The sequence below is a fragment of the Dipodomys merriami genome, unplaced genomic scaffold (genome assembly GCF_024711535.1).
Source record: "Dipodomys merriami isolate MVZ:Mamm:240054 unplaced genomic scaffold, mDipMer1.0.p SCAF_12, whole genome shotgun sequence".
In the NCBI taxonomy this organism is placed as follows: Eukaryota; Metazoa; Chordata; class Mammalia; order Rodentia; family Heteromyidae; genus Dipodomys; species Dipodomys merriami.
In genome coordinates, this window is record NW_027202493.1 from 18099649 (window position 1) to 18116491 (window position 16843).

The window sequence follows — 16843 nt, forward strand, 5'->3', positions numbered from 1 at the left end:
CATCATTACTCAAAAGGCTGGTTTAATCTGTTTAAAATTGTAAAACCAATAAAAGTCATTTCCCAGGACCATTTTATTCCCAGGACCATTGATCTGAGAGGAACTAAAGGGAAGGATAAAAATCATAGAACACAGTCCAAGAAAATATATGACATACATCCAAAAGAAACAGGGATTCTGTCCTTCACACAATCCACAAAGACTTTCAGTATAACATAGAAAACTATGTTAGCAGGATACTAAAGATGTATGAAAAGAACCATTATTTTCAAGATACTAAGAATAATTAACTCTTTAAAAAATAAATCCTGTTATGAAATGAATTTTATTCAAAAACATGGTTAATGGAATCACCTATAACACAAAACAACTTGTGGAAAAAAAGTCTTATAAAAATTAGACAGTTGATATTCATCAGTTTAAGTCCCTCCAATTTAATTAGCTTATTAATTAGTCATGTTAATTTGTTAAGTGCCTAACTCTGTGCCAGGGACTCAGATTATTTATCAAAAAATCCTAACTAGTAAACATACTCACAGATTAGTAGACTCCATCTTTCTTAAGACCCAGCTAGGAAAAATAAACAGAAATTTCAATCTCATATGGTTTAAGCCAAAAGGAATTTATTGCTCATATATCTATCAAGGATAGTGGTAGGACTGGTTCAGACTAGTCAAGAGCAATGAATACCCACCTCCTCATCCTCCACCTTCTATCTACTGGGACTTCTTTTTCTGCTCTGAACGGCCCTGGCAATCACTAGTTATCACTTACCTCATCTGTGACCAAGAGTTAAAACATCAGCCCAAGCAAAGTATCATGCATTTTACAGGGTCACACACTAATCCTGAAACTACTCTGTATGATTATATAATGATATGATCTGGGTAGACAGACTGGCAGTATATAACAATACCCAAAAAATATAGACTGAGCAAACCTCTTCAGATGGAATAAGGAAGAATAGAAGATGGGCAACCAAGGACTAGCACATGCTTAGGACATGCTTAGTCTAGCACATACTCTGTTCCCCAAATTATTACTCATAGTATCCTGTGACACATCTTGATCCTGTCTCTCTCTATTCAAAATCACAACGGCTACTCCCTATTGCCGATCAATGGCCTTCCACAACCTGGTCCCGTCAGACGAGCAGGTCACTCCTTTCATACCCAAGACAATCATCAGTATCATATGGTAACTATCCCTAAGTATTCTCCAAAGACATAGTGATATCAAAATCTATGCTTTAATCCTTCATTCTCTTTCTTTCTCTATCAACAGCTATTTGGCCATATCTTCAACCTTACCTTTTCAAGTACCCACTTTGCTCTGGCTGGAGCCAGACTCAGCCAGGTTAACTAAAGTAGGAGAGTTTAGATTTTCCAAAGATCCACAATTCAAAGGGTTTTAGATAGATCCACAGTATATATATATATATATATATATATATATATATATATATATATATATATATTAAAAACCAAGAGAGAAAGGACAACTCAGTATATTGAGTCTATTATTATGCTGGCTATATAAAGTGACAATAAAATTAATTAAACTATTGGGAACTTTATGCACATAAGAGAGTTATAATATACTAACTTCCCAATGTAAATAATCTCCATCTGTCCTCATTTTCTAGAATTACAATATTGGATACTTATATTTCAAAAGTCTTTTTGAGTCACTTATAAATTCCAGTTCATTTCTGTGTTATTAAGTAAGACTCAGCAAAAAAATATAGATTTTTGAGAAATTAGATTTTGAAAGAAAAAGATAAAACTTTACACATAAAAATTCTTCTTCCTAAATGAGGTCAAGATAAAGAAAATATCTGGATAATTTTGGATAGACAAGTGTCTACAAATGAACAGGCTGTTGTCCTAGCCACCTATACTGGTTAAGATTTTACTGACATTTAGCTAAACTATTTTAAATGTTCTGAGGAAGGATAACAAAGCTAAAATAGTGACACAGGACTCCAACTGGTTAAGAAATGAAGAGTGCTGGGAATTTTAGGAAAAGGAAAAGAAGAGATGAAGCTCATTTTGGCTCAGGGAAAACTACAAACATGCCAGAGCTGACTCATAAATAAGATGCCAGGCACTAGAGAGTTTTGCACAAGGCCCATGTAATTTATTTTGGTAGAGTGACCTGGATATGTAGGTTTAAAAGAACATGTGCTGCTGAACAAAAGAAGAATCCTAGGATATATTTCAACACCATCTTAAAATAACCTCAACCAAAAATATCATTTTCAACAAGCACAAATAAGAGAAAAAGAGGAAGAAAGATATTAAAAGGAAAAGTAAATTATGAACAGATGTTAGACCCAATGTAGCTCAAAGAATAAGTATATGGTGTGACCTATTAAAGATAGCTGGGTTAAAATCAATAAACTCAGTTAAAAAGTACTCTTGGGAGAAAAAGACCTTGTGTTGAAGCAATATAGAAAGTTCAAAGCTTATTTTGTGATGATGATGATTTTCCTCTAAAATATTTTGAAAACTTTAAAAAATTGTTTGACAAAAGCACTAGTAAAGCACTCAAACTGTCTACTTGCACAACTCTATGAGAACCATGGGAAAACATTTTTCCAAAGCCATGCTGTGCCAAATGGAACTTACTGCTAATCCAAAGAGAAAAGATAGACATGGCAGAGAGAGAAGCAAGTCTTATGTCCCCTCCCATCAATTCCAGGCAAGCCAGAAGGCAAAGGGTTACATTTGTCCATACAGGGCAAGGCCTAGTTCCAACCTGTCTGTACATTCCCATGCCTTACTCCTAGACTCTGAAGTTCTAACGGATAGATTACATAATTGTTCACTTTCTCTTTCTCCTCTTACAGCACAGCTCTCTCCCAAGTCCATCAGTCTCTTTCTGGGGAATAAGTGCAAAGCAAATGCCTTTCAGTCATAAGATGTGAGGTCTCTTCTGAGGCCCCAAAGAAAAGTATACTATTGTCCTGTTACAATGGACTAAGGTTACCAAGATCCCATACCCAACACAGTATGCTTCACTCAAGTCTAATGCTGAAGGTTCATCTCCATAGTAACACCTTACCTCAACTACTCCTCATTGTTACCATTGTCTAACTGCTGTGACACCTCTGGTCATTTACCCTTACCTTACAGTGCTTTATTACAGCTATTCTTACTGTACTACTCTACGCACATATATTCTGTTTATTTTATGTCTCACCTTTCCTGCAATGTCATGAACAGGGCCTGGCACTCAACTTACTTTTCTAGAACATGTTGTAAGTAAAGAAACAAAGAAGAAAAGAAAAGAAAGATGAATTTTGTCTGCAAAAAAAAAAAAAAACAGGTCATATAACTTAAATTGAGACTGTATATAAGAAGAGTAAGAAACAGGCTATTAGAAAACACTGAAGCTTGGACACAAAATCACAGTGAGCCGTTTCTGTTATTCATAAATTCAACAAAGATTTAGTGGGCCCCTCTGTCCTACACTAAGCAGGGTCCTGGATGCTGGGTATAAATGAGTAAACAAGAGAGAAGTTGCTGCTCTAAGACCTTGCATTCTGTCTGGGGATAAGTAAGCAGGAAATAACCAAAATACATAAATAGGCAAGAAAAAAAAGCGTATGTGTGTGTGTGTGTGTCTGTGTGTATGTGTGTGTGTGTGTGTGTTTATGCATGCACACACCTTTCCAAAGGCAGTGTGTGTGTGTGTGTGTGTGTGTGTGTGTGTGTTTATGCATGCACACACCCTTCCAAAGGCAGTACCAAAGATTCAAAGGAGGAAATTAAAGCAATAAGCAGTTGGGTGAGTAGGGAAGCAGGCTGTCTAGGGAAGTCTTCTCTAACTACAATTTTATATTTCATTAGAGAAGCAAAGTGAGAAAGCCAGCCACAAGGAAGTCTGGGGAGAGAGTATTTCAGGTAGAGGAAACAAATTGCAAAAACCCTGAGCAGGAGCAACTAGGATGTATTCAGGCTCTACAAATAGGTGAGGATGTCTGATCAGAGTTCATGAGCCACAAGAGGTATAGAGTAGGTCATGTGGTGACACATGCAGAGGGAGTGTGAATCTTGGAGGGCCTTCAGGGACAATGAAACAAATTTGGCTTTGACTTCCAGTGGGAATAGGAGGTGAACTGAAGGGTTTAGGAAATAAACCTACCAGAAATGGAAGATTGTCATAGGTCTGGGTAAACAGTGGTTATATAGACATATGTTTAAAAAATCTGCAATTTTATTTTTAACTCTGTAGAATAACGTAAGAAATCGTTCACAGCAATGTGAGAATAATGTAGGCCTCCACCTACCTTGAATCTTGAGATGTAAAATATTCTCTAGCAAAGTGAAAGCATCAAGGACTATCTGATCAATGTGAATAAATGCATGAACAATCTGACTATGTGCTTATCTCAGGTCAGCATCACTTTCTTAAACCACCACTACTCAAACTGGCTTAACTGCACCTTGAAAATTCTATATAACTTGTGCTTTTCTACATGTCCAAAGGAATAAAACTTTCTTTCACAGCTTGTCAGTAAATTTATTTCTCTGGGAATCTGTGATAAGCAGTGTTTTAATATGTGAAAAAGAGGAGAAAAGTAAATATACAATTTTTATAAAACTGTCATAGCCTGCCACAAAACTTTAAGTGTAAGTTATTTTTAAACCAGTTTAAATAGCTGTGGGAGGAAGGGTTGGGCTTATGTCCTGGGAAGTACTTTGACTCCCAAAGGCTTCAGCTAGCTGTCCTCCAGGGTAAAGGTCACTAGAAAAAATAGTTTCGACTGTTCCTGGACTAAGAAATATGGTACAAATGAGCTGCTTGAACTTGTGAGTCCACTATTAGCATACAAAACTGAACCTTCACACGACAGATCCTGAATCATGGGTTTCTAGTCAAGAGGTTTAATGTCATACATACTTCATGGCTTGTCCTACTCAGAATGGAAAAATAAAATACAGTTAAAAATCAAAATAAGCTTTAAATAAAGATGAAAATATATATGCTCATTTGTTCTGTGAAAAGCAGCATTCTGGGTATAGTTTTGCCTGCAGTGAGAGGCTAGAAGTTAGAGCCAATCCTCAACAGTCAGTCATGTAAATTCACTGGAGAAATGGTGAAATTTACTAATCAAAAAATAGTGGCTGGCAGCAGGCATATCCATAAAGGGTTAGTTTCTTATCTTCATCATACCTCATCAATACTGCGGTGTTTCACGTGGTATAAAATCTTCACTGCATCCTTAAAAGCATCCTTAAAACATTAATAATGCTTTTCTGGTGGCACAAATTCACCAAGGTACTTTCCACCTCTTAAAAGACAAGATAGGTCTTCCAGCTTCTCTACATATCTACTCTAAAATGACCCTCCCACAGGAATCTAAATCCTGTCTCCCCGGCTTTGCTTAATAGGCTACTGCAGAGACTTTCTGAGCAAAACTGGATTCCCTTCTGAAAAAATATGTCTTGCAGAGATGAATGTTTTTATTGAAGAAAAGTATGCTCTGAAGCATGGGTGTGAACCAGAGTTGGGTTACACAAAGCCACCCTTTGTTGCTTGTCTCCTGAAGGGGGCCAAAATAATTAAACCCACTGGGCAGTGGGGAAATGAGTAAGTAGGTCAAATGAAATGTTTGGTTTAGCAAAATTCTTCTTATTCTTGAAGTCCATAGAGGTTCCTGTAGTATACAAACCTGTGGTCACCTCCTTTGTACAAGGACAAGAAATATACCTCAAGCCGGGTGCCGGTGGCCATGCCTGTAATCCTAGCTACTCAGAAGGCTGAGATCTGAGGATTATTATGGTTCAAAGCCAGCCCGGGCAGGAAATCCTTGAAACTCTTATCTCCAATAACCATCAGAAAACCAGAAGTGGCGCTGTAGCTCAAGTGGTAGAGCGCTAGCCTTGAGCTGAAGAGCTGAGGGACAGCGCTCAGACCCAGAGTTCAAGCCCCACGACCGACAAAAAAAAAGAAAAAGAAAAAGAAAAAAGAAATATACCTCAGTTCTACCTGCCACATTACTTAATGCTTAACTGTATCCTATACATTTACATCTTACAAGTTATAGGTTAGGGAACCAAGGTGTAAAGACATGTCCTATCACTTATTCAAGAAAAAGACTGTGTGACACTGGCTAAGGATAGATAGAGATCAAAGAAATAAGAACTAAGAGTCCAGAAAGAAACCCAGGCAATTATGGTAAACTGATTTTCACCATGTATGCCAAGACAACTAGATGGGTTAAAAAAAAAAAGTATTTTCAATAAACTAGAACAACTGCAATCCTGCAAGCAATAATTAAATTTGGATCTTGACCCTATACCATAAACAAAAATTAATTCCAAGTGGATCAGAAACCTAAACTGCAAATTTTTGTGACCTTAGACTTTTTTATGTGATACATAAAGAAGTATAGTAACAAAAGTTAAAAACCAGAAAAACTATAGTCCAAGAAAATTAAAAAATTTTGTGCTTCACAGATCAACAATAAGAAAGTAAAAAGATGCCAGGCACAGTAGTGCATACCTGTTTTCCTAGATTCTTGGGAGGCAGAGACAGAATGATCATGGCTCAAGACTAGTAAAGGACAAAGCGTTAGTGAGATACTATCTCAAAAACAAACTTGGATCAGGTTCCTGCCTGTGTCTTTGACACAATGAATAATTACATCTAGGGGTCTATCCTATGTGGGTAATGATGAATGCTCACAATAATTAATAAATGAGAAGTGTTGTAACATAGTAGCCTTAAAATGGAGAAATGGTTAAGTGGCAATAATGCCAAAAAAAACTGAAAAAGAACACATGCTTTTCAAAGAACGTATTTTTGAAGACTCAAAGAAAAACTGCAAAACTAAACTGGTGAACTCTAAACTTGAAAGCACACAAAATGTTTGGTGTAAAGGAAAAAATTGCCAAAAGAAAATTTCCTTAGGTATTAACAGCACTCAGTTATTATATAAGCATTCCATATTACTTTTATAACCTAAAAATAATTCACAGATGAAGTCAAAGGAAGAAAAAACCCTTGGTGACAGTGTGTATAATGGTGGAGAATAATCAGAGAGAGCAAATCTTCTCAGAGAACTTGAAAGGCAATCACTATTTTCAAATGAAAGATAGTAAGTTGATGAGTTTGATATCAATTCTAGACAAGACTAAAAGTTTCTTTAGTGAAACTTTATACAAACCCCAAAAAGGAACCCATTTATCAGCAAGAACATCATGGGTTTTCTCACTCCTCATTTCACATGACTGTTTCTCCTTTCTCAATTAACTATTTGGGGAGGTGGTAGAAGACAGACTTAATCAAATGCCAGAAGACACCAAACTAAGAGAACTAATAAATCTGCCATGATCCTGAGGGAAGGGCAAGAAGTTTAAATCACTAAGACTTCATATCCTTCCATTCTTTGATGATATAAAGAATAAAGTAATGGAAAGCACACTAAACAAGTACACTAAACAATGCACGTAACTAAACTAAGAGGAGAGGTGATATCAGTAGCCAAAAACTATTACAAGATTAAGACACAGTTCTAAATCCGAGGAAAAAAATTCAACATAGATAAGTGTAAAGTTTTATAAAACCTAACCATTAATGAATACTGGGCTTTTTTGCTTCTTTTTTTTTTGGCAGTACTAGGATTTGAACTCAGGGCCTTGGCACGCAGACAATTTAGCTTTTGAGTTAGTTTTTCAAGTAGAGGCTTGCGTTTTGGCTTGATGTAGTCAGGACCTCAATCTTCCTATGCATCCCTCCTGCACAGCTGGAATGACAAGCATGTATCACCAAGTTCAGGTTACTGGCTGAACTCATGGTTGTGCTCATGCTGGTCTTGAAACATGACTCTCCTGATCACTGTCTCCTGGGTAGAATACTGGATTTGCTTTGAGGTGAAGAAAGTATTCTATAACTGGATAATAATAATGTTTGTATACCATTTTAAAGGTACTAAGAACACTAAATTTTTCACTTTTAAAATGAATTTTATTACTTGAACTTTAACTAATAAAATTGTAATATGCAATATTATACATTATATGAGATATATTGACTTACATTTTATTTTTATTAACTTTTTTTTTTTTGTCAGACATGAGGTTTGAACTCTGGGCCTGAGCACTGTCCCTGAGCTCTTCAGCTCAAGACTAGCACTCTACCACTTGAACACAGTGCCACTTCCAGTTTTCTGGGAGTTAACTGGAGATAAGCACCTCATGGACTTTCCTGCCCAGGCTGGCTTTGAACGGTGATCCTCAGATCTAAGCCTCAGATCCTCAGATCTAAGCTAGGATTATAGGCGTGATCCTCGTGTGCCCAGGTGACTTCTATTTTAACTGTCTACAATCCTAACTACTTAGAAAGCTGAGATCTGTCAGGATCACAGTTCGAAGCCATCATGACCAGGAAAGATTGTCAGCCTCTTACTTTGAACTAGTCAGCAAAAAGCAAGAAGTGGCTCAAGTGGCAGAGCACTAGCTTTGAGCAAAAAAGCTAAGGAACAGTACCCAAGCCCTAAGTTCAAACTTACATTCACAAATACACACACATACATGCACAGGCACCCAAAAGATATGACAGCCATAGATATCTAATACTTGTTAGGTCCTGTTAGAGGATCCATAATACTGCCAAGTAGGCAAAATATACTTTGAATTGCTAAAAAACAATTCTAGAAAATGAAGTACTAAATTAAGAACTGATCATCCCTTCAATTATTATTGGCGGCATGCTTCCTTGGTGCCAGTCTGTATTAGAAGCTATAAGTTAGCCCTCACAGGGCTCCCAGTTAAGGAAGGAGCTTGGCATCAAACAAATAATTGGTCAAATAAATAAAACAATTGTTAGTGAAGAACATAAAAGAAAAACATAAGGTTCCATGATAAACTACAACAAATAGGTCTGATTTAGACAAGAAGGAAACAGCCTCTTTAATGAAATTATATTTAATCTGAAACTATGAACATGAACAACTTTGTAGGTGAGGAGGGAGGATTAGTGTTTCCCCAGGTAGAACAGCAATGCAAAAGTCCTGAGACAGGGAAGACCCTGTTGCATTTAAGAAAACTATCAAGACTCCATCAAATGGTTAGTTAAGTAAACATGGTCATAAAAAGATGTTATTGAGGCCTGGGAAGGTGGCTCAGTGGCAGAGTGCTTGCCTTGCATGCATGAGGTCCTGAGTTCGATTCCTCAGCACCACATAAGCAAAAAGAAAAAAAGCTGGAAGTGGCACTGTGGCTCAAGTGGTAGAGCGCTAGCCTTGAGCTGAAGAGCTGAGGGACAGTGCCCAGGCCTAGAGTTCAGGCCCCAAGACTGGACCCTCCAAAAAAAACCCCCAAAAACAAAGATGCTATTGAGGGAGGATGGGATCAGTCCACACATGGCCCCATACTCCTCCTTGGAAATTCTCACTTCATATCTAGCGTTGCTAGAGAAGCCAAGAATTTCAGCAGAGAAATAACCTGATCATTTTGTGTCATAGAAGTACCACCCAGGCCTTTCTGTGGAAAGGGATTTAAGAACTAAAGAGTAAATGAGGAGACCAGTTAAGAGGCTCAGAGAATGTTGGTGCAGACTAGAGGAATAAAATCGAGAAGACATTTTCAAGGTCTATATTATAGATGACCACTTATTCTATTTACTAACTCAAATTCTTACATTTTCTTGGTTCCAGAAAAAGAAAAGCTTACATAGTGAGGATCCCAGACACATTAGCATCAGTCCAGTACCAAACTAAATCCTACAAACACTTCAACTACACCTAGGATCTCTGAAGTCTTTTCATTTAAGTAAGTAGTATTTGAACTCAAATCATTTGAAGCCTCCAGCAAAACAATTTCTTACTGTCATGAGTTCAGAGTGGTAGAAGAGGCCTGGTGGTGAAGGAGCAGAGGAAAACCTCACTGTGCTGAATTCAGGTAATACTTTGTGTCATGTCCTTAATTCTTCCCAATAGCCTGTCATTGGAAAACTATCCTGGGAGAGAAATACTCTGCTGACTGCTGGGTATCTGCTCTATTAAAAGCTTCCGTTAAACACAAAGACATACACAAGGAAAGAAATGTGTACACAGCATTCCAAATTATTCATGACCATGTGTTTCCTTAAACTGCACTCCAGAGACTGGCACAGAACAGAGGCTGTGATGGCTACTGCACAATTTTCAAAGAGTCAATGAATGACTTGCCTTGTTGTAAAGAGAGAGCAACTGTGTATTACATACACATACATTTCTTTGCCTCTTAAAATAAAATTCTGCTGTTTCCATGGTAAATACCACTTGAAACTCAGTGTGTCAGATAAACAAACTGTGTACCCTCCTACCAACCCAAGACATGAGACCAGGAGATCAAAAGAGAATGTTCTACTCTGTTCCCCCAGAGTATATAGGAGCAAATAAAAGGATGAATTATGACCCCTAGCAACTGCGTGTTTTACAACACATACTTGGAAAGTAGTCTTACTCTCTTTTTATTGATAGTGAAAATTAATTGCTGACTTAAAATGCAAAACAAAAACAGGATGTTGACTATCCCCAAGGAATCATTAACTTTAAGCACTGTTCATATCATCAGCTTCTTTGAGGTTGTGACCATTTATTATAGATTTATACAATGACATGGCAGAGGTCTCCTAGTCCTCTGGTCTCCAAGTTACCACTCAGCTCTGCCTTTGCTCTTCATGGTAGAGTTGATCTTCTTTCCACTCTGGCTTCTCTACCTGCTGTACTTTGTACATATCTCTATCATACAATGACTTATTTATGGCTGGCATCCTTTTAGGCTGTGAATTCCTATATGCTTGGTGTTCCCAGCATTTCACACTGAGCCTGACATATGATTGTCAAATGATTTTGGGGCAAAAGGAATAAACAAACAAATCTCATTCATCCAATCGCACCCTCCTAAATGTTAACAACCCTGCAATTTAATGACATGTCAGACATTTCTCCACACACACCAATTTCTTAGGTGCAATACTGATTTGAAGGTATCCATGAAAAACAATTTTAAGAATAAGTAATACTGCTTGCTACTAAGGCTGGTTCTAGGATGAACTGGAATATGGACTAGAAAAGCCTTTTACTACTCCAAAATTCATGTTCTATAAGAAAAATGACTGGGGCTGGGAAGGTGGCTCAGTGGTAGAGTACTTGCCTTGTATGCATAAGGCCCTGGGTTTGATTCCTCAGCACCACATAAGCAAAAAGAAAAAAGCCGGAAGTGGCGCTGTGGCTCAAGTGGTAGAGCGCTAGCCCTGAGCTGAAGAGCTGAGGGACAGCGCCCAGGCCCAGAGTTCAGGCCCCACAACCGGACCCCCCCCCCCCCAAAAAAAAGGAAAGAAAAAGGAAAGAAAAAAAAGACATTCATGATGTGTCTCCTATCAGTCTTGCTGCTGATATGCACATTTGATGACATGTTTACAAATGGTCCTCCTCATTATGCCTTTGACAAGGGCGGAGGAACTCCATGAGTTATATTTGTCATCCTGGAATAAATTATTTAGTACCACTTAAACCCTAAAAGCTTTAAGCCACCCTTCTTGTGGTTTATGGTACTGTCTTCTAAGTTTACAACTTCCTGACTGTGAAGCAACGATTTAATTCCATGGTCCAAAGTCAATTAAATTTAAATTTACTTTTGGAACTGTCTCCAGAAAACTAAAAAAATGAATTCTTCCACTGACATAGGTTAACTTTAAAGGAGCATTAACAAGGTGGTATTATTCCAGAATATAGGCAAACATTATTTTGCTGGATATAAAGCAAAGCAATTGCCTTATCACGGAATCAGTAGCATCCCTGGGGTCACCTGATCTCTATCCAGATACAACTCTGACAAACTCTGTCAGGGGCCTAAATTTTGAATACCATGTCACCATGGAAACTTAAGGGGCTGTGAAGGTAGTAACAAAGAGATAGCCAATAGGATTTTTAAATGTATTCTTTCATTACCCTAGAGGTTTTTTTTTTTAATCTGCTAGGAATGATAATGATTGTTTTCATTTTAAATTATATTACAACTATGCGTAGGAATGTTTTGGTACAGTGGCAGATGCTTCCTGCGTTATTTAACTGGGTGATCAGGGTCCAGTTACTTTTGTTGAGTGGCAAGAGCTGGTGTTGTTTAAAAAGGACCGATCTGATTAACTGGATGCACTGAATTTAACAACAACAGTAATGTGTTGAGTTTAATAATATTTGGAATTTATATATTTTCACAAATATATACATGTGTATATCCATAGGAGAGGTATACGAAGGGAAGAATCTACATGCTGCATGCCCTCCCCAGGGAATTAAACAAACAGGAAGAGGCAAAACACAAAACAAAAACAAAAACCCACCATCATGCCATCTACAGCGACCACTGGGCCTCTGCTGTGTTAAAAGGTGCTTCACCACTCCTGGCCTGGAGATGGGCAAGGGCCAAGAGGTGCTGGGTGAACCTGAGGCCCTACAGACAAGAAGCTCCCCAGAGCACTCAATCCATGTGCCCTCCTGGCTTTCCTGGCACCTGTCATTCAAAGGCCGATTTCCCTTCTAACTGACCAGACCTTGAAAAGATAAATACAAATTTTAAAGCCTAGGACTAGGCCAGATGAGGACGTTTAACAGCTGGTTAGTCAGCAGTCGGGGTCCCCGGTCCAACACATACACACACACACACACACACACACACAAACACACGCGCACGCACACACACGCACACACGCACACTGTGCACCCCCAAGGACAAGCGCCCCAGCAGCTAACGCTAGGCCTGCGCGACCCGAGGGGGAAGGCCGGCCTCCTAGCGACGCGGAGATGCTCAGGCGCCGCCCGCTCCTCCCTCGCCCGCCCGCGGTCCAGCAGCGCCAGCTCCCCGCCGGGAAGGCGGCCTCCGGTGCGCTCAGCATCCCTCCTCCTCCTCTCCCGCCACCAACCTTGGGCGTGCGGATATGCTCCATGGCGGGCCCTCGTCTGCAGGGTGCCGGGCGGGAGCCGCCTCACGCACCTGCGCGCCTGTGCGGCGTGCTGGGAGGGGTGCGGGGAGGGGGCTTCGCACCCCGAGGGTGGGCGTGGCTCCGGCTTGGCTCCGCCTCCAGGTGCGCCGCCCTGCGTGAGAAGGACCCCCCCCCCCCCGGCGCCTGCGCGGTCCTAGAGCGTTCGGCTCAGCGCTCTGGGCCTCCTCGCACCTGTCCTGGCCCTCCTCGCACCTGTCCTGGCCCCCACCTGGCCTGGGGTGAGGTGTTTGGAGACAGAACCGCTAGCTTCTTAGGAGCGGTTCCTGAAAGCCGGGCCCAGAAGGCTGGGAAGGCTGGCACAAGCAGATCCTCTTAACTCAAGAGCTTAGAAACAGCCTGGGCAACTTAGGAGAGGCTGTTTTAAAAAGAAGAAGTATAAAAGAGGGTGCAGCCGGCATAAAACTATGAAACTACTGTTGCCCAAGACACAATGAGGGCCTTGTGTGGGGTGTGGCCTCCTGGAGAAGAGAAGAAGAGAGGAGGAATGAATGCACACTGCTCCACACCCTCTCTGGCCTCCTTCCAGACCATCCCAGGATAGGTGGAATTTCAGGGTGAGGCATGAAAAAGATGCCACATGCAACCCATGTAGATGGTCTAGTGGGCTCCGGCTAGATTGGGCGTCCAAGTGGGTGTGCTACTAACTCGAGCATCTCACACCAGCCTGCCACTTCACTGTTGGAACTCTTGTAGTAGACATTGTTCCCTTGGCACTGTGTTGGGTACACATTTGCTGTCTTTCCCTACCTTGAACGAAAGTGGAATCTGCAGCTACAAAGCAGTCATTCTGAGCTATCCTTTAATTGGCTAGTAAAAGTCAAAGAGAAGAAATTCCTTCGCTTTTATTCCTGAAGCTCTCAACTGTCGGCCATAACTACAATTTCATTGAACTGTATGTAGTTATTGGGAAAATATCTATTTAATCATTTTTCCTAGCTCCCATTTCCTTCAGGATTGTCAATCATACTGGCCTTTCCCCTTATTTATACAATGAGAATGATGCCTGCTCCGATGATCTCAAGACTAGTTTCCATTTCCAAATTCCACGTAATATAAGAATGAATGTTTGCACCTGTTTTGAGGAGGGAAAAATATCTTTTCTAAATAGGGTAATAGCAAGGTGTGATGGTACATGTCTGTAACCTCAGCACTATGGAAGCAGAGATTCTCCTCTTTTTTAAAAAAAAAAAGTTTATGCATTTTCACTTTCTTCACTTAATAATATACCAATACTGCATACATTTTGGATATTTTTTGTCTTTAATAATTGTACAAAGGAGTTGCCATTCAACAAAGTAGTTCCTTCTCTTCGTCCTCCATTATTATTTCCTCCTCCTCCTCCTCCTCCTCCTCCTCCTCCTCCTCCTCCTCCTCCTCCTCCTCCTCCTCCTCCTCCTCCTCCTCCTCCTCCTCCTCCTCCTCCTCTTCTTCTTCTTCTTCTTCTTCTTCTTCTTCTTCTTCTTCTTCTTCTTCTTCTTCTCTCATTCACAGTTGTCTAGCATTGTTTTTGCCTTTAAATTTTTTGTTGTATACATGATGTACAGAGGGGTTACAGTTACAGAAGTCAGGTAAAGGTACTTTTCTTTTTGAACAGTGTCCCCTTTTCCCTCATTTTCTCCCAGTTTTTCCCTCCTAACCTAGAATTTGTAATACAGGATTATTAATATAGATTAAGAAAAACATTAATTTGTAGGTTCAGAGATGTAAGTGAATAATTTAAGTAGCCTAATACTGAAAAAAAATCACTAATTTTAAAATACATTTTATGAGCTAGGCACCAGTGGCTCACATCTGTATTCCTAGCTACTCGAGAGGCTGAGGATTGGGGTTCAAAGCCAGTCAGGGCAAAGTCCATTAAACTCTTATCTTCAATTAACCCCTTTTAAAAAGCCAGAAGTAGAGTTGTGGCTCAAATGGTAGAGTGCTAGCCTTGAGCGAAAGAAGCTCGCTTGGGGACAGTGCCTGCGTGCCTTAGTTCAAGCCCCAGGAAAAAACACCACCAAAATGCCACCAAAAAATACATTCTATATTAATAAGAACTATAAAATCAGCATTAGGTTAAAACAAATTAACGACTATAGCCATTAAGATAAATTGTTATAGAAGAATACCAATAGGGAAAGAAGTTTCTATGAAGATATATTTTTATTTATTCTAATAAAATTCTGAGGAGTCTTACTCAACTTGTCCTCCAGCCCCCATCATTACACAAGTTATATTATTAAATTATAAACTGATCCTCAATAGCCACATTCAATTCTCCATATATCCCCCCAAGCTTCCCCTACCCACCACTCAGCAGGGCTGAAAAGATTTCAGAAAGAATAAATAAACAGCAAATAAGGACAAAAAGGTGAGGGAACTGTGATTGTATTATTGAAATGGCAAACTGTATTCATCTAAGCATCAGGAAGAGTAAAATAAGCACTCAGAAATATTACAATTATTTAAGTATTGGTCATCACGGGGGTACCACGGTGGCTGCTGAGAGACTGAAGAGAAGCTCATATGAGAAAGATAGTAAAGTGTATACCAGTGATATGCTAACACCCAGCCAAGGAAAGGCCACATGAGATGGTGACAACACAGATGGAAAAGGAAAAGGAGGCCTCAAGAAAAAGGACCTGCTTTTTACCTTTCCTTATTAGGGAAAAGAAAACAAAGTGGGTAAACTTGGGATCAGATGCTTAGTTTTTGTTTTGGGTTTTGTTTTTATTTTTATTTTTTTAATTGTGGAAACACCATACCAAGGGGTTATAATTACATGAGCAAGGTAATGAGTACATTTCTTATCAAGCACTGTTGCCTCTTCCTTTGTTTCCCCTTCCCATCCCTTCACATCTTCTCCTCCCCCACCCACCCCTGCTCCCCTTGCACCAAAGTTGTAAAGTTCGTTTTTCGACATAACAACTTGTACATCTCATAGTTGCAATGGGTCCACCTGTATCCCTATTTAAACAATTTGTTTTTTCCCTTCCCCTCCACAAATTATACCAACATCAAATAGAGTGAAGCAGGGGTTATACTGTTGGGGAGGGACATACAAAGCAACAAAGAAATAATCTTATAAATATGTTAGAAACAATCGCAAGAAAGAAAAACCATTTGAGTCCTTATCTTGGGGTTCATTTCACCTAACATCAACTTATCTGACCATTTCTGCTTGGCTCAGACATATACTAGTTATTGCAAATAAGGTAAATCATGGGACCTATGTTTCTTTGGGTCTGGCTTTCTTCACTTAATATAAGTTTTCCAAGTCTTTCCATTTCCTAACAAATGGGGCAATGTCATTCTTTCTGATGGAGGCATAGAATTCCATTGTGTAGATATATCACATTTTCTTGATCCATTCATCTACTGAGGGGCATCTGGGTTGGTTCCATATCTTAGCTATGGTAAATAATGCTGCAATAAACATAGTTGTGCTGATAGCTTTAGTATGGTCTTGTTTATGATCATTCAGGTAAATGCCCAAAAGTGGGATTGCTGGGTCATAGGGGAGCTCTATGTGGAGTCTTTTGAGGAACCTCCATACTGCTTTCCAAAGTGGTTGAACAAGTTTACACTCCCACCAACAATGCAGTAAGGTTCCCTTCTGTCCACATCCCCTCCAGCATCTGTTGTTATTAGAGTTCTTGATTTTAGCCCTTCTAACTGGGGTGAGGTGGTATTTCAATGTTGTTTTGATTTGCATTTCTTTTATGACTAGAGAGGTTGAGCATTTCTTCATGTGTCTATTGGCCATCCTTCTTTCCTCTTCAGAGAAGTTTCTCTAAGTCTTTCGCCCACTTATTTATTGGGCAGTTGTTTCTTTGAGGATTTGTTGTTGAGGGATTTAATT

General features: G+C 39.5%; 1 protein-coding gene across 4 annotated transcripts in view; it reads right to left on the reverse strand.

Moving 5' to 3' along the window:
- Mtmr7 (myotubularin related protein 7) overlaps positions 1-13007 on the reverse strand; it is an 83919-nt gene extending 70912 nt beyond the window's left edge. For 3 of the 4 annotated variants that reach the window (XR_011370763.1, XM_070016305.1, XM_070016307.1), the window contains exon 1: positions 12919-13007. Coding sequence is in view for 3 of the 4 variants with exons in the window: in XM_070016305.1 (XP_069872406.1) it covers positions 12919-12942 (24 nt within the window). In the remaining variant the exon portion in view is untranslated. Of the gene's footprint in view, positions 1-2849; positions 2891-12918 lie in introns of those variants that run through there. The other variant, XM_070016306.1, reaches the window with a different exon arrangement.
- Positions 13008-16843: the final 3836 nt, after the last annotated feature.